Consider the following 23,388-nt stretch of genomic DNA (forward strand, 5'->3'; position numbering starts at 1 on the left):
TAACCGGGGGGGAGTGCAGCGCCCCAGAGTCCTGGTCGTTGCAGTACTGTTGCTCCGCCGCTAAGGTGGGCTATGGTACATCTGATGGCACTGAAGGAGTTCATCTGACCAGGTATCACAGACACCAATACATTTCACAGTCTGGCCTCCAGGGGGAGCTAAGGGCACTATGCATTAGGCCACTCCTCACAGTCTGGTAAAACTGGGGGTTAGATAGGAAGTTAAATGAGAAAGCTGACTGGGTTGGAACCAGGCAACACCTTGTGGCAGAGGGTGTTGTAGGGGGAAGATTCAGAGGGGTCCCTGTCAGAGGTGGGATCCTGACAGAGGCCTAGCGACCAGAGAGAACGTTACGGGACCGCGCCTGCACGATATAGCAGCGGTACCCGAAGAAAGGACAAGAAGCGAGGTATATTGTGCTGGGTGAGAAACAAGATCAACGCAACAAGGAGAAATACCAGTGGGAGTCGTGCTGTAAGATCGAGGCAACATCCTACTGAGGCGTGTAGCCGGTGGCCGGAACGCCGAGGAAGTATCAGGCTCCAAGCAATACTTCAAACCTACGGCAGGACAGTCAGCTATAGGCGGGCTGTCTCACACCAATCACCTATGAAGACATGGGGGGCATACTAGGAGAAGGGCGACACTAGGGTCCAGGAAGAGCTCCGAGCCTACCCGTCATACGGGTGCGTCCCAGCCATATCATCTGGGGGACGAAGAAGAACATCATAATACAGTTGTGAGGGAACATGAGAAACAGACACAACAGTTGTGGGGACTATCCCGTAAGCACAGCAGGGGAGGACCGCAACAAACAAGCGCTAGAAGGTAGGCACAGATTTCCACCTGCAAAGGGAACTCTGGAGGTGCCATCGGACCGGCCGGACTTGCGCAGCCTGGTTAACCGTATTCCGGACTGAGGACCCTGAAGCCTTCAGTAAAGAGGTAAAGAGACTGCAACCTGGTGACCTTGTTATTTACTGCGACCGGCATTGCACCGCACTACCACCACCATCCACACCTATTATTTGGGCGCCCCTCAGCAGGGTCACGGACCGGGTCTAGCCACCGTGACAACCCCAGAACAGAGACTCAGAGGCCCGGTACCGGGTACCCCTCGGCCCTGTGACAGTGGGGGCGCTGCACACGCTTATCTCTGGATGGGAGGTAAGGATGGACAAAACTAAAGGTACCTTCACACTAAGCGACGCTGCAGCGATACAGACAACGATGCCGATTGCTGCAGCGTCGCTGTTTAGTCGTTATGTGGTCGCTGGAGAGCTGTCACACAGACGGCTCTCCAGCGACCAACGATGCTGAAGTCCCCTGGTAACCAGGGTAAACATTGGGTTACTAAGCGCAGGGCCGCGCTTAGTATCCCGATGTTTACCCTGGTTACCATTGTAAAAAAGACACATACTCACATTCCGGTGCCCGGCGTCTGCTTCCCTGCACTCCTCCTGCATCCTGTGTCAGCGCCGAACATCTCCGGCATCTCCCACAGAGCAGAGCGGTGACGTCACCGCTCTGCTTTACGGCCGGCACTTACACAGGATGCAGGAGAGTGCAGGGAAGCGGACGCCGGGCACCGAAATGTGAGTATGTGTTTTTTTTTTTTACTTTTACAATGGTAACCAGGGTAAACATCGGGTTACTAAGCGCGGCCCTGCGCTTAGTAACCCGATGTTTACCCTGGTTACCAGTGAAGACATCGCTGGATCGGTGTCACACACACCGATTCAGCGATGTCAGCGGGAGATCCAGCGACGAAATAAAGTTCTGGACTTTCAGCAACGACCAGTGATCTCACAGCGGGATCCTGATCGCTGCTGCGTGTGAAACACAACGATATCGCTATCCAGGACGCTGCAACGTCACGGATCGCTATCATTATCGTTGTAAAGTCGCTTAGTGTGAAGGTACCTTAAGTGAAAACATAAGATCAATTGATCAGATGCATCTGAAGAGTTGTGAAAAAAGTAACAGCATGGCAGCCAGTAAGGCAGTGAACCGATAGCTCTTAGTTGGGCTACAGTCAAGTTAAATGAACAGAGACAGTCATCTGTGGGAAAATAACTTTTCTTGCAATAGGACCAGCTGGTCATCCATGTAGACATGCTGTTTAGCCTCATGAAATTACCAACTGAGATATGTCACACATGGAAAATTGTATTACTGGAAAAAGAGAAAGGGACAGTTGTAACATGGATTACCTACAAGAAAGTTATTTTTTGGTCTGTGAAGATGTTTAATATATTGAAGTTTTGAAACTTATTTGCAAAAAGTAACCCAAGAAAATTAAAAAGATGAAGAAATGCAATCCATAATAAGCTAGAGAAAGCTAAGGCTACGTTCACATTTGCGTTGTGCGCCGCAGCGTCGTCGCCGCACCAAAACGCATGCGTCGTGCGGCCCTATCTTTAACATTGGGGCCGCATGGCGCCGCATGTACATGCGTTGTCATGCGTTTTGGTGCGTCGTACGCCGCATGCGGCGTTAGGGCGCACCTGTCAGGGCGCGGCAAACGCAACATGTTGCATTTTTTTTGCGGCGCCGACTTTTTAAAAAACGCATGCGTCGTGTTTGCGTCGCTTTTGCGTCGTCGATGCGCCTTTTTTCCCATTGATTTGCATTGACAACGCAGACGACGCAAGTACTTGCGTCGTGGTGCGTTGTACGACGCATGCGTTTTCCAAAAAAATTGCAAAAATTGTCTAGACTTTGGGGGGGCGCATGCGGCGCAAAACGCTGCGTTTTTTGTTCATAACGCAACTGCGTTTTTGTTTGCGTTGTGCGTTGCGGCGCCGATGCTGCGGCGCACAACGCAAATGTGAACGTAGCCTAATATGTACCATTCAGGCCTCCTGCTCCCTAAAGGTAGTGCTGATGGAGTGAAAGAATCAGAGCAAGCATTGATTACGTCACTTTGTTTGCAGTGGCAGTTACCATGCTAGATGGGGCAGTGGAATCTGCAGCTCAAGCTCTTTGGAAACATTTTATCCTGCCTATGGGTACCTAGGAAAGCCACATTCAGGCCATGGGGATGCTTTAAATTTAGGATTATTGAAGAGATGTCCTGGTTCTATCAGAAATAGATGACATTACACCTTACCACACTGAGGGACCTAACACACAATAGAAGAATAGTTTGCCATACTGTATTGCTGAGTTTGCATGAGTGCATAACAGTGAAAAAGCAACATTGCCCTGAGGAAGAAGAGTTTCCTGAAGGCTTGGATTGAAATACATAGCAGAACGGTTCAGGAGATATATCTTTTGGTGGCCCATACACGCACTGACAATCTAAAACAAAAGAAGCTAACATTGCAGCTACTATTTGGAGTCATAAAATCATAAAATATTAGCGTTGGAAAGGAAATCAAGGGTCCTCTTGTCCAACCCCCTGCTCAATATAGCGCAGGATTTACTAAACCAAGACAATATCTGTCCAGCCTATGTGTGAAAACTTCCATGGAAGGAGAACTCATCACCTCTCGTGGCAGCCTATTCCACTCATTGATTACCCTCACTATCAAAATGTCAGTTTCATTCTGTTGCTTCTTGTGTTTCCATGTGCAAATGAGGATGATCCCTCTACACTGTGACATCCCTCCAGATATTTATAGACAGCTGTTAAGCCTCCTCTTAGACTTCTTTTTTGCAAGCTAAACATTCCCAGATCCTTTAACCAGTCCTCTTAGTGGTACTCACTATTCTAGTTGCTATTCTCTGAACTTGTTTTTCAATGTCTTTTTTAAAATGTGGTGCCCAGAACTGAACACTGAACACTCCAAGGAGCAGTAGAGGGGGATATTTACTTCACGTGATCTAGACTGTATGCTTCTCTTACATCCTAGAATTGTGTTTGCCTTTTTGCTGCTGCATCACACTATTGACTAATGTGCAGTCTGTGATCTATTAGTATACCCAAGTCTTTTTCACATGTGCTGTTACTTAGTTGTATTCCTCCCATTTTGTAGATATAATTTTCATTTTTCTTGCCCAGATGTAGAATCTTGCATTTCTCTCTGTTATATACCATTCTATTAGTCACTGTCCATTGTTAAAGTTTCTCTAGATTCTTCTGTATCCTTTTTCTGTCTTCTCTAATCTTAGCTATCCCTCCTAGCTTTGCATCGCCTGCAAATTTGATTAGTTTACCTTCATTTCCTTTATCTAGATCATTTATAAAAATGTTGAAGAACACTGGGGCCAGGACAGAGCCTTGTGGTACCCCACTTGAAAAACTCTCCCAATTGGATGTGTAACCATTTATTATCACTCTTTGATTACGATCACGGAGCCAGTTATGAATCCACCTAACAGTAGCCTTGTCAATCCCATATTTCAATAAGGATATTATTAAATACTTTATCAAATGCTTTGCTGAGGTCGAGATATACTATATCTACTGCAGTTCCCTGATCCACCCAGTAAGTGATTTCATCATTGAAGGAAATTAAATTAGTTTGGCATGACTTGTTTGCCACAAATCCATGCTTGCTACAAATCCATGCTGGTTCTGGTTTATTACTGTATTCTTATCCAAGTACTTACATACATGCTGTCATCAGGCACAACAGGATAGCGAGAGGAGTCAGGAACTTCAATGGAAGTTGGAGTGACCCCTTTGAGGTTATAGGTCAGACCAATCCCAGCTACTAGTATGTATTCAAACTATACACTGGAACATGGCTAGATTGTGTATATTTCTAATGAATTCACCAAAGCCAAGAAGAGTTGGATCCTCTTCTACAGAAACAATGCTCTTGCTGAATGCTACAAGAGATGAAAGAATGGCAAAAAAAGCTGAAAGATCCACCACAGCAGAAGAAGATATGCCACTGGGGAAGAATGTTCTTAGGTTGAAAAGCTAAAGCAGTCCAATATTGAACTGATGTTTTAAAAAACATATGACTTCCACCTAAGTTGCCACGATGACAACCACAAAACTGGAGGTACAGGTATAAAATGTGAGCTTCAGAAGTGAAAGCAAAATGTGGAAAGCCAGTTATTGTATAAATTGACAGTCTTCATAAATTCCCATCTCTATGTCATTTAGAAACATTTTATGCCTTGTTCATCAAGTGGGTTTGGCCTTTCTGAAAAGGGGCACAGTCTAATATGTTCTTTGGCCCATCTCTCTTGGAAGGTATTCTTTCTAGTAGTAACATCTTATAAGAGAGTGTGCATTTTTCAGTCATTCTGATTCTTAAACAAGGAATTTCAAAGGAGGCTTCCTTTGAGATGTTTGTCCCCTAAGTGGATTCTTCTTGCTCCATCCTCATCATTGTGCTGTCTCATGTAAGGAAAGTTTATGACTTGGAATTTAAATCTATTTTCCACTAGGCCTGTCTGCAACTTTCTTTCTATGTCTGTAAAAAAAATACTCAGCTTGAAAACAACTATATATTCAAGATGAAGGAGTTAGGTGGCCCAATTTATAAAGTTTCTGAAAAATTGTGTCTCATCAGAGGAATACAACATTGTATTTCAGATGGGACGAATGGAAAACATATTCACATTCTAAACTGTAAATCATGTTTTCAATATTGTGACATTTAGCTGAGTTTGTAACATTGACTTGACATTGAATAGTCGGTATCATTTGATGCGTTTCATTGTTTCTCACTTTATTTCAATTTCTTACATCTTGGCAAACTGCACTATGGATTGCACCAATAAGCAAATGTAATATTGTTACATATTTTTACTTATGAGCACAATTATGTAAAGGTCTTCACGCAAATGGATATTAGTACATTGGATTTCTAGTTACCCATTTGTAGGAAAGTGTAGGTAGTAAATACCTTGTAGTTTTGTTTTTGATGTGCTTGTCAAGTTTATAGTTAACTACATAGTAAAGTTCATACTTTAAAGGTGGCTGGAGAAGACCAGGGTCAGATGTCTTGGCTGTGCTAATGAACTCCGCTATGGGGAGTGGAAAGAAGCTTAGGTCAGAGTACAGTATGACAATTGCCTAAGCATTGCAGTCACAAAATGTAAACATTTTCTACTATTCCCATTTGTCAGGATGAATAACACTTCATCATGTAAAATGCCTTTGCCCTGGTTGTCAGAGCTAGCCTTGTTTATGAATAGCAGCAACGATCTAACTGCTACAATTACCAACAAAAATATAAGATCACATATCATAATCATTCACTAAAAACTAATGTTCATGTTTAATTTAAAGCCCACATCCAGTAGTGTTGGTTGTGTAGTATTTTATTCCTGCTGCCTCCCAATTGTTTGTTTGTTTTTGAGCTATAGGCCTTTTTATTTGGTGCTACTTTGTATGGTCTTCATCAAAAGGGCATATTTCATGAAAAAAAATAATATTTTATACTATATTTCATGAAAAAAAGAATATTTTATACTAATTTAAGTATGAATAAAATAAATAACAAATGCACCCAACCTTATGGTGTATTATTTCTTACCTGTTAAAAGGGCATTTTTCAATTAGTCCATTTGTAAGATGTTTTAAATTAGTAGGTACCAGTGATAAGCGAACATGCTCAGATAACGTCTTATCCAGGCACGCTCGGGTGTTATCCAAGTATATTTGATGTGCTTGGGCGTATATTATGTTTGGGTCCCCTCGGCTGCATGATTTGTGGCTGGTAGACAGCTCCAAGACATGTGAGGATTGCCTGTTTGTTAGGCAATCCGTGCATGTGTTTAGGCTGTCTACCAGCCACAAATCATGCAGCCGCTGGGACCCGAACATAATATACAAGCATGCCCAAGATACTTGGATAACACCCGAGCGTGCCCGGATAACGTGTTATCTGAGCACGTTCGCTCATCACTAGTTGGTGTCTTTGTGCCCATTTATCGGCCCATAAATCTTCCTATTCAAAGAGCTGAGGTAGAACGACCTAACTACTCCATATGCAAATTGGGTCTTCATAGAGGAAGTTGATTTGAACTCTAGTGCCACCTATTGCAAGTAGCAATCCTAATAGTCAATGATGACTCTTTAACGAGCCTTGTCACATTCCTTAGGATAATAGCCAAACCAGAATCTTAAAGGGAACCTGTCACCCCCAAAATCGATGGTGAGCTAAGCCCACCGGCATCAGGGGCTTATCTACAGCATTCTGTAATGCTGTAGATAAGCCGCCAATGTTACCTGAAAGAGGAGAAAAAGAGGTTAGATTATACTCACCCAGGGGCGTTACCGCTGCAGTCCGGTCCGAAGGGTGTCTCCCATCTTCTTACGATGATGTCCTCTTCTTTTCTTCATGCTGCGGCTCCAGCGCAGGCGTACTTTGTCTGCCCTGTTGAGGGCAGAGCAAAGTACTGCAGTGCGCAGGTGCTGGGCCTCTCTGACTTTTCCCGGCGCCTGCGCACTGCAGTACTTTGCTCTGCCCTCAACAGGGCAGACAAAGTACACCTGTGCCGCAGCCGCAGAGTGAAGACAAGAAGAGGACGGACGTCATCGTAAGAAGATGGGAGGCCCCGGACCGCGACGCCCATCGGACCGGACCGCAGCGGGACCACCCCTGGGTGAGTATAATCTAACCTCTTTTTCTCATCTTTCAGGTTACATCAGGGGCTTATCTACAGCATTACAGAATGCTGTAGATAAGCCCCTGATGCCGGTGGGCTTAGCTCACCATAGATTTGCATTGCATGGCCTATAAGTCTACTTACACTGGCATGTCAGGCATGTGACTACCTACTCCATTATGTCATAACAAGACTGACACTGCTTTTGAACTCCTGAAATACAGAATTTTAATTTTTTTTCAATTTTGCGTATCTTACAATCAAAGAAAGCTCTTCAATTCACAATTTCTTCTAGCTTGCCTTCGATTCTCCTGCTATACTCATTGCTGATGATGCTCTTTCTTTTTATTCTTCTGTTAAATTATTGTAATTCGTCCCTGCACTTTCTGATAGATGCCACTTTTCAGCATATTTATCATCTTAGATAATATTTTTAGCTAAAAATTGAAGCTATATATTGTTTTACACATGAATTTACATTGCAAGATTTTGTAGTCCACTCTGATCAATCATGAATCCCGGGGATATAGATGGACATTCATTCCAATTTTGTGGATCGTGCTGACGACAAGACGTGGTGATGCATTATGAGAGTATAAGGTTCTGGGAAAAGGAGAAGTCCCTGGTACATGCTTGATAAGGAACTAGTGAGGCATTCCTTCTCCAGTGTAGGAGGGAGGGGTTGAGTCTGCAGACTCTTGGCTCACAGTCAGTGCATTCTACACATGGAAACTACAGTCACACACCTAAATCCTGTCAAGACTCCGGCCATGCTCGGCACTACAGGGGAGGCCGTGATCAGAGGCAGCCGACCGGTCTGGTAAGGGGACACTGCAATGATTGGGCTCATCTCAGCCTTTATTTATAGAGTAGAGCCAGGGTTGGGTGCTTGCTGTTAGACATGTGCACACTCCTCATTTTATCTTGTCCATGCAATGACTATGCTCACTACATTTGGAAAACTAGAAGAATCACATTGCTGCCATTGACAGCCATTGAGAAATTGGAGATTGTTAGTCCCATATTTTTATACATTTGTAAACTTCTTTTTTATGAGAAATGCATTGTTGAATATGTTTCTGCTTCTACATACGATGTCATAAGTCTTGTTGTATTTGACCCACATCAGGGTTAGTTTCCTAGGAAGCCAATCAGTATATTATTGGGAAGTAGAGATATGTAACACCATACCTGCTCCCTCACTCCCTCACTTGTTCCTCCAGCTTATTGCAGTTAATGCCTTTTCCTGGTTACATTTTAATTCAGGTCAGTGTGTATGGTGTTCTATTACAAAACAATGCACATGGAGTTAACCAGCAGGAAAGTCAGCAAGAACAGAAACCAATTGGTGTTTTTACAGCAGGATTTAAAAATGCAATATTCTGTGCACTATGATTCAAGTCTGTATATTATATTTCTTTATTTTTTATTTTTAACTCGCTTTCACTTTTAGAATTAAAGGTGTCTTCCAATAATAAAAAAATAATAAAAACATCTGCAAAAACATTACTCACCTACCGATCCAGTGCAGAAGCTCAGGAAGTTCACAAAGTCTTTGTTTACAACTAAGCAAAGGAAATCTGCAGCCATGACGCCCCCTAGTACAGCCGGTGACCACTGAGGCTACTGATTGGTCACATTCGGTCCGCTTTTAAACAGATGATATTGCACATGTAAAGGTTTATTTTGGCGCCACTTTGCAGTGGAAGTGAGTGACTCCAGAATTTTTTTTAACCCCTTAATGACTAGGGGTATTTCCATTTTTGCGTTTCCATTTTTTGCTCCCCTTCTTCCCAGAGCCATAGCTTTGTTATGTTTCTGTCAATATGGCCACGCGAGGGCTTGTTTTTTTGTAGAAAGAGTTGTACTTCTGAACAGCACCATTGATTTTACCACATCATGTACTGAAAAATGGGGGGAAAAAATCAAAGTGCGGTGAAATTGCAAAAAAGTGCAATTCCACAATTTTTTTAAATTTTTACCATGTACACTAAATGCTAAAAGTGATGAAAATAAAATCCAAAGTTTGTAAAAAAAAAAGTCTTGATCTCGGGTTGGGTCAGGGCTTATTTTTTTGCACACCAATCAGACGTTTTTATTGATATCATTTTGGTGTAGATACGATCTTCTGATCGCCCGTTATTGCATTTTATTGCAATGATGCAGTGACAAAAAAAAAAGTAATTCAGGCGGTTTGATTTTTTTTCTCGTTACACTGAGGCGAATGGAGGGTGATTTGAACTTTTTATATATTTAAAAAGACTTTTTCTAAAACTTTTTACTTGCTTCAATAGTCTCCATGGGACTATGGGTGGTGCTCATAGTGATCTGGCAATGACAACCACAAGCGGTCTCCTGCAGACCCCGGGTTGTCATGCCACACTATCGGCGACCCGCAGTCATATGACATGAGCGACGATAGGCTGGATTAGTGATGCGCCTCCGGTGCGTCCATGTTAAATGCCGCTGTCAGAGATCATTCCGATTTTGCATTAGTCTTTGCCTGATGAAGAGACCTGTGTAGTCTGGAAAGCTTGCAATTTGTTACCATCTTTTCAGTTAGCCATTAAAAGGTATCAACCACTGAGGACTCTGAATTCTAAATATTTTTTTAGATGAGACCTAGGAAGAGGTTATGTAGGCCATATGATTATATAAGCAGTATTGCTATATTCCTGGTAGTAGGGAAGTGCTTGTGACTACCTAGTAGTTAATTCATTGGTATTTAAAGCGGTTGTCTAAGATTGGAAATAATGGCAGATTACTTATAAACAGTGCTACATCTGTGTACTGATAGCCTATGGTTACCACTTGTGCTCCTCCACTCCAATGACGCTGAGCTGCAATATCAGACATATATAATAGACAAGTGTGGAAGTTTTTTTTTTTTTTTAAAGGAAGCCATGTTTTTCCTTTCCTGGATAACCTCTTTAATATATTGAACCGTTTGATATATACATGCAACAGCATAAATGGAATGAACATTCAAACAAAAGCACAGGGAAATAAAGAGACAATGGCAATGAGTAGGGGTTGGCCATGGAGGACATTGCTCTGACCACATGTCAATTTAGAACTGAGACGTTCTCTGACCGGGCAGCCTATTCATAGTGGACATGCCTTTATGTTGCTGTATATAACATAAGTAAGGAAGAGGATTGCAATTTTACCATGCGGCTATATATGAAACGGGAAATCAATACAAGCATCAAGCAGGAAAGCACGACCCATCCAACATGTCCATCACTGAATGCAGGTTACATCTAGGGACAGCTAGTTGTCAATGTATGCCTTAACTTTTCAATAATATGTCCCTTGGGCCTAAGCACAGATCAGAGCACTCATAGACAACTATGGCCTATGCTTTGCCTTCGTGGATTTCTAACTTTATACAGAAGAGCAAATAGTTTTTTCCCCCCTAAATGATTCATATAAAATCCGTAGGAAAAATTGAGTATGAAGGAACTATTGTTCTCCATGCATGGGAAAATATTCTTCACCGATGCAACCTACAACTGCAGATGGAATATCAATATCTCCATAATATGGAATCTTAGGGACACAGGCTACAGTACATGGCACTTGATATATAAACCCCAAGGCCAGCTTCAAATATGCAACATTCATGGTCCTAGTATGGACAGGAACGTCCAGACCTGCCATGAGTCTCCTGACCTGAAGTCAACAGCATCATAGACATATATGAGGCTGCTGAGTTCGGATCAGGAGACCAGTGACAGTGGCTGGTCTTGGCATTGCTGTCAGATTTGTGAAACCAGCTGGATATTTGTTTGGCCAGCCAATCACAAGAACTCTAGAAGACATTTGAGCAAACCAAAGTCTTAGGCCGGGTCACTGCCACCATCACTCGGGACTGGAGCGTGTGGCTGCACAGAAATACATGTCCCGAGTGCCGGTGGCAGTGCCGGCTATTGAGGTGACAGACTTGCGCGAGTTTCTCGCATTGCACATGCAAGTGTGACCCCGGCCTTAGAGAAGGCCTATCCTACCCACTATGGATGTAGTCACTGTATTGCAGTGAGTCTGAATGCAAATTTTACTGTGGATTTGCCACAAATTTCACTCAAAGAGTAATATCAGCAAAAACAATTGACGTGCCAAGAATGTAATATCCGCACCCTATGTCAGTTTCTGTATGGATTTTCCTCTGTGGTGTTTGGATGAAAATTGGTAAAATCTCACCCTCTTTGGATCTACTGTAATATGCTGCAGAATTTCCATCTGTGAATCCAGACAGAAAATGTGCAGCATATCTGTCACATGTGAGCATACCCTTAGACTGTCACCAGGACTAATGAAATAGTGAGCAATCAAAATGGAAACTAGAATAGTTAAATAAGACAGATCATCTAATGCTATAATGATGATGTAAAGATTCATTAAGGATTTTTAGAATATTGTAAGTACTTTATTCTCAGCCCTCCATTGATCTGGCTTCAAATGAATATATAATGTAGGTTCAAAACATTCCTTGTTTAGTACATGCTGCTGCTCAATAGGGTTAAAGGTGTTTTCTAGGACTTTTTATTTTTATTTTTTGCTAAGGACCTAAGAACTAACAGGCAGATTGTTGCTAACTATCTGCCTGTTCCGTTTGTCATCGTTCCCTGCCCACTGAGAGAGGTCTCGGACCCCTCCTGCCGGTGATTCCGCTTCCAGTAATGTCACGTTGACAGAGCAATATCTTCTCTTCCACTCTACTCTGTTGGTGGGGCACAACTAACTATGTCATGCTGATTGACAACCGAATCAATCAGCATGATGTCCTGTCGACAGAGCAGAGGAAGAGCTGTTCTGTTGATGTGATAAACCAGAGGCGCCGGCAGAATCGTCTGTGACCGCTGTCAGACAACACAGGGTAGAACGGACAGGTAGTTAGTAACTACCTACCTGTTAGTTCTTAGACCCATAGTAAAAAAAATAAGATACTCCCAGAAAACCACTTTAAGAAATTACAGGAGGGCTGAGAAGGCAAATAATTCTGCAAGATAAAATTCCTTTCCATTTGTGGTCAGCAATTTGTGAAAGTATAAGGCTAGGCATTCCGTACCCTATCAGTCTGCAGTTTCCAGGGCACAATTGTGCCTGGAGTTTTACAATAGATGCAGACCACTGGACTACACATAGTATATTTATATTTCACCATATCAGATATGTATTATAGAACACATATCTATTTATGTATTTATAAAAAATGGCCAAAAATAACAAGAATGCCAAGAATCCACACGCAGGAGTGGGTGCAAAAAGCAAAATGTGTCATGTTGCCAGGGTTAGGAACTCATTCTGCATAAATCAGGCTATTTACCCTTCTTTCATAAGGCCTCTGCCATTCTGTCTCCTCCTCCAGCCTACAGATGTGCAGTGCTGTCAAAAGATGCATTGTGCAAAGCACTGGACCCCTGTCACAGCAAAGTCATGTCACTGCTCTGCACTCGGGGTACTGTCATTGCTGTAACAGACCCTTATACCAATGGGCTGCTGTTTCGGAATACTCCTGGGGAAGAAACTCTTCCGGTGTCCAGGTTAGTTCAGCAAGAATAAAAAAAAGATATCCAAAATGATACATTAACTATATATAAATTAGCACAATCGTTAATGGTACAGTGGAGGAGGATCTGTAACTTAACTCTTTGGGAATGTGAATAGTGGTTTTTTTTTCTACAGTCCTATGTAAAACCACATGTAACATTGATGAAGAAAATAAAGAATGCTAACGACAGACACATTACTAACTCAGCCCTGCTTCTTCTTTGTATTTTCTCAAATCCATTTCTAGTTTTATGTTTCCATATTCTTCAAAAACCTGATTTTGAAGAGTTAATCACTTTAAAGCCTTTCAGCTTTGCGTTTGAGTCTTTAAGTGATTGTTAAGTGGCGTTTCTTGGAGAGATCTGGATTCTTCCGATCTGCTGACCTCACTGTATCTTCTCCTGTAGCATTAACACAGGATATTAGATACTTGGCTACTTTGCCAGGGCTAAAATGCTGCTGAATTCTGTTCATTGATACATGTAGTATTGGCTAGAACAGGTTGCAATTTCAATGAGGTTTACTTTTCTAATGATGTTAAATGGTAAAGTGCTTCTTGTAGGACATCTGAGCATTGCTATTTGGGTAAATGGCTTGTTATGTGACTAAACTTGGCACACCGCACCTATTAAACTGACATGTTATCTGCATCTGATAAGCTGCTTTAATCATTACATGTGTTTAGTGGTTTTGTAGGAGCCACTTTTGATTTGGTGATAAAGGATATTGGTACTTAAAGGCTGTTTTCAAATTCTATACTGGATGGTTACATCCTATTCTAGACCACTGATTACCTTTAAGGGTTTTGTCCCCTTTCATAAAATCTTCATTTCCTGCTGCAGTTTGTTATAAAAAAAGCCAAACTGCACTTTACTCATCGTCTCCAGGACCAGCGCTGAGTCTCTGGCACTGCTCCCAGTGTCTGGTGTTGGCTCCTGCGCTGACTTCACATTGACAGTGTTAAGTCCTTCTCAGTCCCTGGCTTACTGGAGGTAAGCTTCCAGGTAAATGACACGCAAACAAAGTATTGTGTGATCATATACAGGGGAAGCTCAGGAGCGCGTCTGACTCTCTGGGCTTTACCCCTCCTTTATATAGAAAAAAAACATACATTTACAGACATGCGTACAAGCGCTCATTATTTCACATTCTCTTACAAAGCTTATCTATACTGTGAAATTTACAACCTCTAGTATGTAGGTAAAAGGCTATAATAACAGAAGGAATGCGTGCATAAAAAGGAAATGTCAACTTGCTCAAGTTTCTTGATATGAGCCAGATGTTTCAGGAGAAAGATACAATGGATTCTTTCAGTCTAATCTCTACAACAGCCAATCTGTGAGCTCAGTTGCTCTGACGGGACGTTCCATCTACACCACTGATGTCACATTGACCGCCAATCTGTGAGCTCAGTTGCTCTGACGGGACGTTCCATCTACACCACTGATGTCACATTGACCGCCAATCTGTGAGCTCAGTTGCTATAACAGGGCGTTCCATTTACACCACTGACATCACATTGACACCCAATCTGTGAGCTCAGTTGCTCTGACAGGGCGTTCCATCTACACCACTTGCGTCACATTGACACCCAATCTGTGAGCTCAGTTGCTATGACAGGGCGTTCCATTTACACCACTGACGTCACATTGACACCCAATCTGTGAGCTCAGTTGCTCTGACGGGGCGTTCCATCTACACCACTTGCGTCACATTGACACCCAATCTGTGAGCTCTGTTGCCCTGATGGAGCATTTCCTCTACACCACTGACGTCACATTGACACCCAATCTGTGAGCTCAGTTGCTCTGACGGGGAGTTCCCTTTACACCACTGGCGTCACATTGACACCCAATCTGTGAGCTCTGTTGCTCTGATGGAGCATTTCCTCTACACCACTGACGTCACATTGACACCCAATCTGTGAGCTCAGTTGCTCTGACGGGGAGTTTCCTGTACACCACTGGCATCACATTGACACCCAATCTGTGAGCTCCGTTATTCTGATGGGGAGTTCACTCTACACCACTGCTGGCGTCACATTGACACCCAATCTGTGAGCTCAGTTGATCTAACGGGGTGTTCCATCTTCACCACTGACGTCACATTGACACCCAATCTGTGAGCTCAGTTGCTCTGACGGGGCGTTCCATCTACACCACTTGCGTCACATTGACACCCAATCTGTGAGCTCAGTTGCTATGACAGGGCGTTCCATTTACACCACTGACGTCACATTGACACCCAATCTGTGAGCTCAGTTGCTCTGACGGGGCGTTCCATCTACACCACTTGCATCACATTGACACCCAATCTGTGAGCTCTGTTGCCCTGATGGAGCATTTCCTCTACACCACTGACGTCACATTGACACCCAATCTTTGAGCTCAGTTGCTCTGACGGGGAGTTCCCTTTACACCACTGGCGTCACATTGACACCCAATCTGTGAGCTCTGTTGCTCTGATGGAGCATTTCCTCTACACCACTGACGTCACATTGACACCCAATCTGTGAGCTCAGTTGCTCTGACGGGGAGTTCCCTTTACACCACTGGCGTCACATTGACACCCAATCTGTGAGCTCTGTTGCTCTGATGGAGCATTTCCTCTACACCACTGACGTCACATTGACACCCAATCTGTGAGCTCAGTTGCTCTGACGGGGAGTTTCCTGTACACCACTGGCGTCACATTGACACCCAATCTGTGAGCTCCGTTACTCTGATGGGGAGTTCACTCTACACCACTGCTGGCGTCACATTGACACCCAATCTGTGAGCTCAGTTGCTCTAACGGGGTGTTCCATCTTCACCACTGACGTCACATTGACACCCAATCTGTGAGCTCAGTTGCTCTGACGGGGCGTTCCATCTACACCACTTGCGTCACATTGACACCCAATCTGTGAGCTCAGTTGCTCTGACGGGGAGTTTCCTGTACACCACTGGCATCACATTGACACCCAATCTGTGAGCTCCGTTATTCTGATGGGGAGTTCACTCTACACCACTGCTGGCGTCACATTGACACCCAATCTGTGAGCTCAGTTGATCTAACGGGGTGTTCCATCTTCACCACTGACGTCACATTGACACCCAATCTGTGAGCTCAGTTGCTCTGACGGGGCGTTCCATCTACACCACTTGCGTCACATTGACACCCAATCTGTGAGCTCAGTTGCTATGACAGGGCGTTCCATTTACACCACTGACGTCACATTGACACCCAATCTGTGAGCTCAGTTGCTCTGACGGGGCGTTCCATCTACACCACTTGCATCACATTGACACCCAATCTGTGAGCTCTGTTGCCCTGATGGAGCATTTCCTCTACACCACTGACGTCACATTGACACCCAATCTTTGAGCTCAGTTGCTCTGACGGGGAGTTCCCTTTACACCACTGGCGTCACATTGACACCCAATCTGTGAGCTCTGTTGCTCTGATGGAGCATTTCCTCTACACCACTGACGTCACATTGACACCCAATCTGTGAGCTCAGTTGCTCTGACGGGGAGTTCCCTTTACACCACTGGCGTCACATTGACACCCAATCTGTGAGCTCTGTTGCTCTGATGGAGCATTTCCTCTACACCACTGACGTCACATTGACACCCAATCTGTGAGCTCAGTTGCTCTGACGGGGAGTTTCCTGTACACCACTGGCGTCACATTGACACCCAATCTGTGAGCTCCGTTACTCTGATGGGGAGTTCACTCTACACCACTGCTGGCGTCACATTGACACCCAATCTGTGAGCTCAGTTGCTCTAACGGGGTGTTCCATCTTCACCACTGACGTCACATTGACACCCAATCTGTGAGCTCAGTTGCTCTGACGGGGCGTTCCATCTACACCACTTGCGTCACATTGACACCCAATCTGTGAGCTCAGTTGCTCTGACGGGGAGTTTCCTGTACACCACTGGCATCACATTGACACCCAATCTGTGAGCTCCGTTATTCTGATGGGGAGTTCACTCTACACCACTGCTGGCGTCACATTGACACCCAATCTGTGAGCTCAGTTGATCTAACGGGGTGTTCCATCTTCACCACTGACGTCACATTGACACCCAATCTGTGAGCTCAGTTGCTCTGACGGGGCGTTCCATCTACACCACTTGCGTCACATTGACACCCAATCTGTGAGCTCAGTTGCTATGACAGGGCGTTCCATTTACACCACTGACGTCACATTGACACCCAATCTGTGAGCTCAGTTGCTCTGACGGGGCGTTCCATCTACACCACTTGCATCACATTGACACCCAATCTGTGAGCTCTGTTGCCCTGATGGAGCATTTCCTCTACACCACTGACGTCACATTGACACCCAATCTTTGAGCTCAGTTGCTCTGACGGGGAGTTCCCTTTACACCACTGGCGTCACATTGACACCCAATCTGTGAGCTCTGTTGCTCTGATGGAGCATTTCCTCTACACCACTGACGTCACATTGACACCCAATCTGTGAGCTCAGTTGCTCTGACGGGGAGTTTCCTGTACACCACTGGCGTCACATTGACACCCAATCTGTGAGCTCTGTTGCTCTGATGGAGCATTTCCTCTACACCACTGACGTCACATTGACACCCAATCTGTGAGCTCAGTTGCTCTGACGGGGAGTTCCCTTTACACCACTGGCGTCACATTGACACCCAATCTGTGAGCTCTGTTGCTCTGATGGAGCATTTCCTCTACACCACTGACGTCACATTGACACCCAATCTGTGAGCTCAGTTGCTCTGACGGGGAGTTTCCTGTACACCACTGGCGTCACATTGACACCCAATCTGTGAGCTCCGTTACTCTGATGGGGAGTTCACTCTACACCACTGCTGGCGTCACATTGACACCCAATCTGTGAGCTCAGTTGCTATGACAGGACGTTCCATTTACACCACTGATGTCACATTGACACTCAATCTGTGAGCTCAGTTGCTCTGACGGGGCTTTCCATCTACACCACTTGCATCACATTGACACCCAATTTGTGACCTCTGTTGCTCTGATGGAGCGTTCCCTCTACACCACTGGCGTCACATTGACACCTAATCTGTGAGCTCTGTTGCTCTCATGGAGCATTTCCTCTACACCACTGACATCACATTGACACCCAATGTGTGAGCTCAGTTGCTCTGACGGGGAGTTCCCTTCACACCAGTGGCGTCACATTGACACCCAATCTGTGAGCTCTGTTGCTCTGATGAAGCATTTCCTCTACACCACTGACGTCACAATGACACCCAATCTGTGAGCTCAGTTGCTCTGACGAGGAGTTTCCTGTACACCACTGGCGTCATATTGACACCCAATCTGTGAGCTCCGTTATTCTGATGGGGAGTTCACTCTACACCACTGCTGGCGTCACATTGACACCCAATTTGTGAGCTCAGTCGCTCTGACGGGGAGTTCACTCTACACCACTAGCGTCACATTGACACCCATTCTGTGAGCTCAGTTGCTCTAACGGGGCATTCCATCTTCACCACTGATGTCACATTGACACCCAATCTGTGAGCTCAGTTGCTCTTACGGGGTGTTCCCTCTACACCACTGGCGTCACATTGACACCCAATCTGTGAGCTCAGTTGCTCTAATGGGGCGTTCCATCTTCACCACTGACGTCACATTGATACCCAATCTGTGAGCTCAGTTGCTCTTACGGGGAGTTTCCTCTACACCATTGGCGTCACATTGACATCCAATCTGTGAGCTCAGTTGCTCTGATGGGGAGTTCCCTCTACACCACTGCCATCACATTGACACCCAATTTGTGAGCTCAGTTGCTCTAACGGGGCGTTCCATCTTCACCACTGACGTCACATTGACACCCAATCTGTGAGCTCAGTTGCTCTGACGGTGAGTTCACTCTACACCACTGGCGTAACATTGACACCCAATCTGTGAGCTCAGTTGCTCTAACGGGGCGTTCCATCTTCACCACTGACGTCACATTGGCACCCAATCTGTGAGCTCAGTTGCTCTTACGGGGTGTTCCCTCTACACCACTGGCGTCACATTGACACCCAATCTGTGAGCTCAGTTGCTCTAACGGGGAGTTTCCTCTACACCATTGGTGTCACATTGACACCCAATCTGTGAGCTCAGTTGCTCTTACGGGGAGTTTCCTCTACACCATTGGCGTCACATTGACCACATTGACAACCAATCTGTGAGCTCCTTTACTCTAACGGGGCGTTCCATCTTCACCACTGACGTCACATTGACACCCAATCTGTGAGCTCAGTTGCTCTGACGGGGAGTTCCCTTCACACCAGTGGCGTCACATTGACACCCAATCTGTGAGCTCTGTTGCTCTGATGAAGCATTTCCTCTACACCACTGACGTCACAATGACACCCAATCTGTGAGCTCAGTTGCTCTGACGAGGAGTTTCCTGTACACCACTGGCGTCATATTGACACCCAATCTGTGAGCTCCGTTATTCTGATGGGGAGTTCACTCTACACCACTGCTGGCGTCATATTGACACCCAATTTGTGAGCTCAGTCGCTCTGACGGGGAGTTCACTCTACACCACTAGCGTCACATTGACACCCATTCTGTGAGCTCAGTTGCTCTAACGGGGCATTCCATCTTCACCACTGATGTCACATTGACACCCAATCTGTGAGCTCAGTTGCTCTTACGGGGTGTTCCCTCTACACCACTGGCGTCACATTGACACCCAATCTGTGAGCTCAGTTGCTCTAATGGGGCGTTCCATCTTCACCACTGACGTCACATTGATACCCAATCTGTGAGCTCAGTTGCTCTTACGGGGAGTTTCCTCTACACCATTGGCGTCACATTGACATCCAATCTGTGAGCTCAGTTGCTCTGATGGGGAGTTCCCTCTACACCACTGCCATCACATTGACACCCAATTTGTGAGCTCAGTTGCTCTAACGGGGCGTTCCATCTTCACCACTGACGTCACATTGACACCCAATCTGTGAGCTCAGTTGCTCTGACGGTGAGTTCACTCTACACCACTGGCGTAACATTGACACCCAATCTGTGAGCTCAGTTGCTCTAACGGGGCGTTCCATCTTCACCACTGACGTCACATTGGCACCCAATCTGTGAGCTCAGTTGCTCTTACGGGGTGTTCCCTCTACACCACTGGCGTCACATTGACACCCAATCTGTGAGCTCAGTTGCTCTAACGGGGAGTTTCCTCTACACCATTGGTGTCACATTGACACCCAATCTGTGAGCTCAGTTGCTCTTACGGGGAGTTTCCTCTACACCATTGGCGTCACATTGACCACATTGACAACCAATCTGTGAGCTCCTTTACTCTAACGGGGCGTTCCATCTTCACCACTGACGTCACATTGACACCCAATCTGTGAGCTCAGTTGCTCTGACGGGGAGTTCCATCTTCACTACTGACGTCACATTGACACCCAATCTGTGAGCTCAGTTGCTCTGATGGAGCGTTCCCTCTGCACCACTGATGTCACATTGACACCCAATCTGTGAGCTCAGTTGCTCTGACGGGACGTTCCATCTACACCACCGACGTCACATTGACACCCAATCTGTGAGGTCAGTTGCTCTAACGGGGCGTTCCATCTACACCACTGACATCACATTGACACCCAATCTGTGAGCTCAGTTGCTATGACAGGGCGTTCCATTTACACCACTGACGTCACATTGACACTCAATCTGTGAGCTCAGTTGCTCTGACGGGGCGTTCCATCTACCCCACTTGTGTCACATTGACACCCAATCTGTGAGCTCAGTTGCTCTTACGGGGAGTTTCCTCTACACCATTCGCGTCACATTGACCACATTGACACCCAATCTGTGAGCTCAGTTGCTCTGACGGGGAGTTCCCTCTACAACACTGCCGTCACATTGACACCCAATCTGTGAGCTCAGTTGCTCTAACGAGGCGTTCCATCTTCACCACTGACGTCACATTGACACCCAATTTGTGAGCTCAGTTGCTCTGATGGGGAGTTCCATCTTCACCACTGAAGTCACATTGACACCCAATCTGTGAGCTCAGTTGCTCTGACGGTGAGTTCACTCTACACCTCTGGTGTCACATTGACACCCAATCTGTGAGCTCAGTTGCTCTGATGGGATGTTCCCTCTACACCACTAGCGTTACATTGACACCCAATGTTTGAGCTCAGTTGCTCTGACGGGACGTTCCATCTACACCACTGACGTCACATTGACACCCAGTCTGTGAGCTCTGTTGCTCTGATCGGGCGTTCCATGTACACCACTGACGTCACATTGACACCCAGTCTGTGAGCTCTGTTGCTCTGACGGGGAGTTCCATCTTCACCATTGACATCACATTGACACCCAGTCTGTGAGCTCAGTTGATCTGATGGGCGTTTCATCTACACGGGCAGATCTGCTGATTGGCTGCACCTGGAGACAGTGAGTAAAGCGCAGGTTTTTTTTAACAAAATGCAGCCGGAGATGATGATTTTCTGAAAGGGGACAACCCATTTAAGGGAACCTGTCACACTGAACATGCTTAAATCCAGCAAAAAGGTCTGAATCTCAAAAATGTTGTGTGTATTAGCAATAGTAGTGTAGGAATATTAGTTTATGAAGTTGTGTATTCCTGTCTCTCTTTCTCTCACTGTTCTAAAGTTTTAGATTCCACAGCATAATAATGGTTTTGACAATATCCACCTTCTTTATAATGTCAGTCCATGAAAATTGGACTGCATTCTGATGTCATCCAAGTGCAGTCTGATCTGATTCTCAGAGGCAAATCATACATGCAGTGACTTTTTCTTTAGATCGACTTAGTCCGAGGAAAAAATTGGACATCTGCGTGGCCCCGTAGAATAATGTGAGGACACGTGCCGAGTTATATGATCCTCTGCACAAGCCCTTAGCAGAAATATATTAGTTACATTGGTCTGTTTGCCCATGGTTTGATTTGGGAGAAATAATCCTTTCTCAATGGGGCCTGCACAATCAACAACAGTGATGATGAACATTTGTAATGAGTCTGACCTTTTGTCACAAGGTCTGAAAGCACAGGTTTGGTTTTTATTGACCTTTCTTCTAGTCTATGGCCTGAATGCATCTTTTATATTTTAGTAACCTATGGGGATCTGCATTCGATATATCTTGGCTTCATGGGATGACATGGCCAAGTGTGTCATGAAGTTTGCCCATATCGTTATATATTTAGTGGGTTCTGTAGGGAGAAAATTCACTAAGGTCTGTAAAATGAGTAACTTATCTTATGTTCTATCATTATTGAGCCCATTCAGTAACAGTCAGTGCTATGTACAGTGACTTTTGGGACTTTTCTTTAGATATATTAGCCAAAGCTTTTGGATACAGTACCATACCATGGGTATTGCTCTGATAGGGATGTTGATCTGAATTTCTTTGGTCACTATATGGCATATTTAATGAGAAATTGTATAGGACATGATAGCATATAGTAAATGCACTACTAACATTTCTTATGCAATTTTTCTTTAAATAAGATCATATACGGTAACTGTTCAGTGATGCTGTTTGCGGAATAGGGGTATGCCAATCCCTCAGTAGAGATTAGGGTTTTACTATGGTCAATTAATATTCCTGGGAATTTCAATTCATTTATTAATAAGAGAGCACAAACTAATAAAACAAAACTGCATTAAATAGCTGCCAAGGACTAACATAATAGTAAAATTAGCCCCCCGGGTCTCAAGTAGGAATCATTCAGAGAGCTGAAATTGATGACATCCTTAATGGCCGTGTGAATTTTTATGGAGGTTGAATATGGGTTCAAGGTTCACATCTTATTCACCTATAATATATGAAACAATGGGTGACCAGGTCCCAAGGTCAGACAGGCTCCCTTGCCCCCTTGTCCTTGAAAAGAGAGCACAGTGCCCCATTTTGCTTCTAGTGTTCCTACACTGTATGTCAACCTTTTATCACAGGAATTACCCCTTGCCTTATGTTCTTTATGTTTTTTACTATAGTCATTACTTTACCAGATATACATGATATGTACCAATGATATGGTTCTAGAATAGTCTTTCAGATTATTATTATTTATTATTATAATTATTATAGCGCCATTTATTCCATGATGCTTTACATGTCAGGAGGGGTATATATAATAAAAACAAGTACAATAATCTTAAACAATAGAAGTCACGACTGGTACAGGAGGAGAGAGGACCCTGCCCGCGAGGGCTCACAATCTACAAGGGAGGGTGAGGATACAGTAGGTGAGGATAGAGCTGGTCATGCAGCGGTTTGATCTATGAGTGGTTACTGCAGGTTGTAGGCTTGTCGGAAGATGTAGGTCTTCAGGTT

General features: G+C 44.7%; 1 protein-coding gene across 6 annotated transcripts in view; it reads left to right on the top strand.

The window, feature by feature from the left end:
* The window catches only part of SH3TC2 (SH3 domain and tetratricopeptide repeats 2), a 167,378-nt gene that overhangs the window by 22,605 nt on the left and 121,385 nt on the right, over positions 1 to 23,388 (top strand). For 3 of the 6 annotated variants that reach the window (XM_077265774.1, XM_077265778.1, XM_077265780.1), the window contains exon 1: positions 8,201 to 8,338. The exons of 2 other annotated variants lie outside the window; for them this stretch is intronic. Coding sequence is in view for 1 of the 4 variants with exons in the window: in XM_077265772.1 (XP_077121887.1) it covers positions 13,013 to 13,064 (52 nt within the window). In the remaining 3 variants the exon portion in view is untranslated. Of the gene's footprint in view, positions 1 to 8,200; positions 8,339 to 12,887; positions 13,065 to 23,388 lie in introns of those variants that run through there. One more of the 6 variants, XM_077265772.1, reaches the window with a different exon arrangement.

Source organism: Ranitomeya variabilis, chromosome 5 (genome assembly GCF_051348905.1).
Source record: "Ranitomeya variabilis isolate aRanVar5 chromosome 5, aRanVar5.hap1, whole genome shotgun sequence".
NCBI lineage: Eukaryota > Metazoa > Chordata > Amphibia > Anura > Dendrobatidae > Ranitomeya > Ranitomeya variabilis.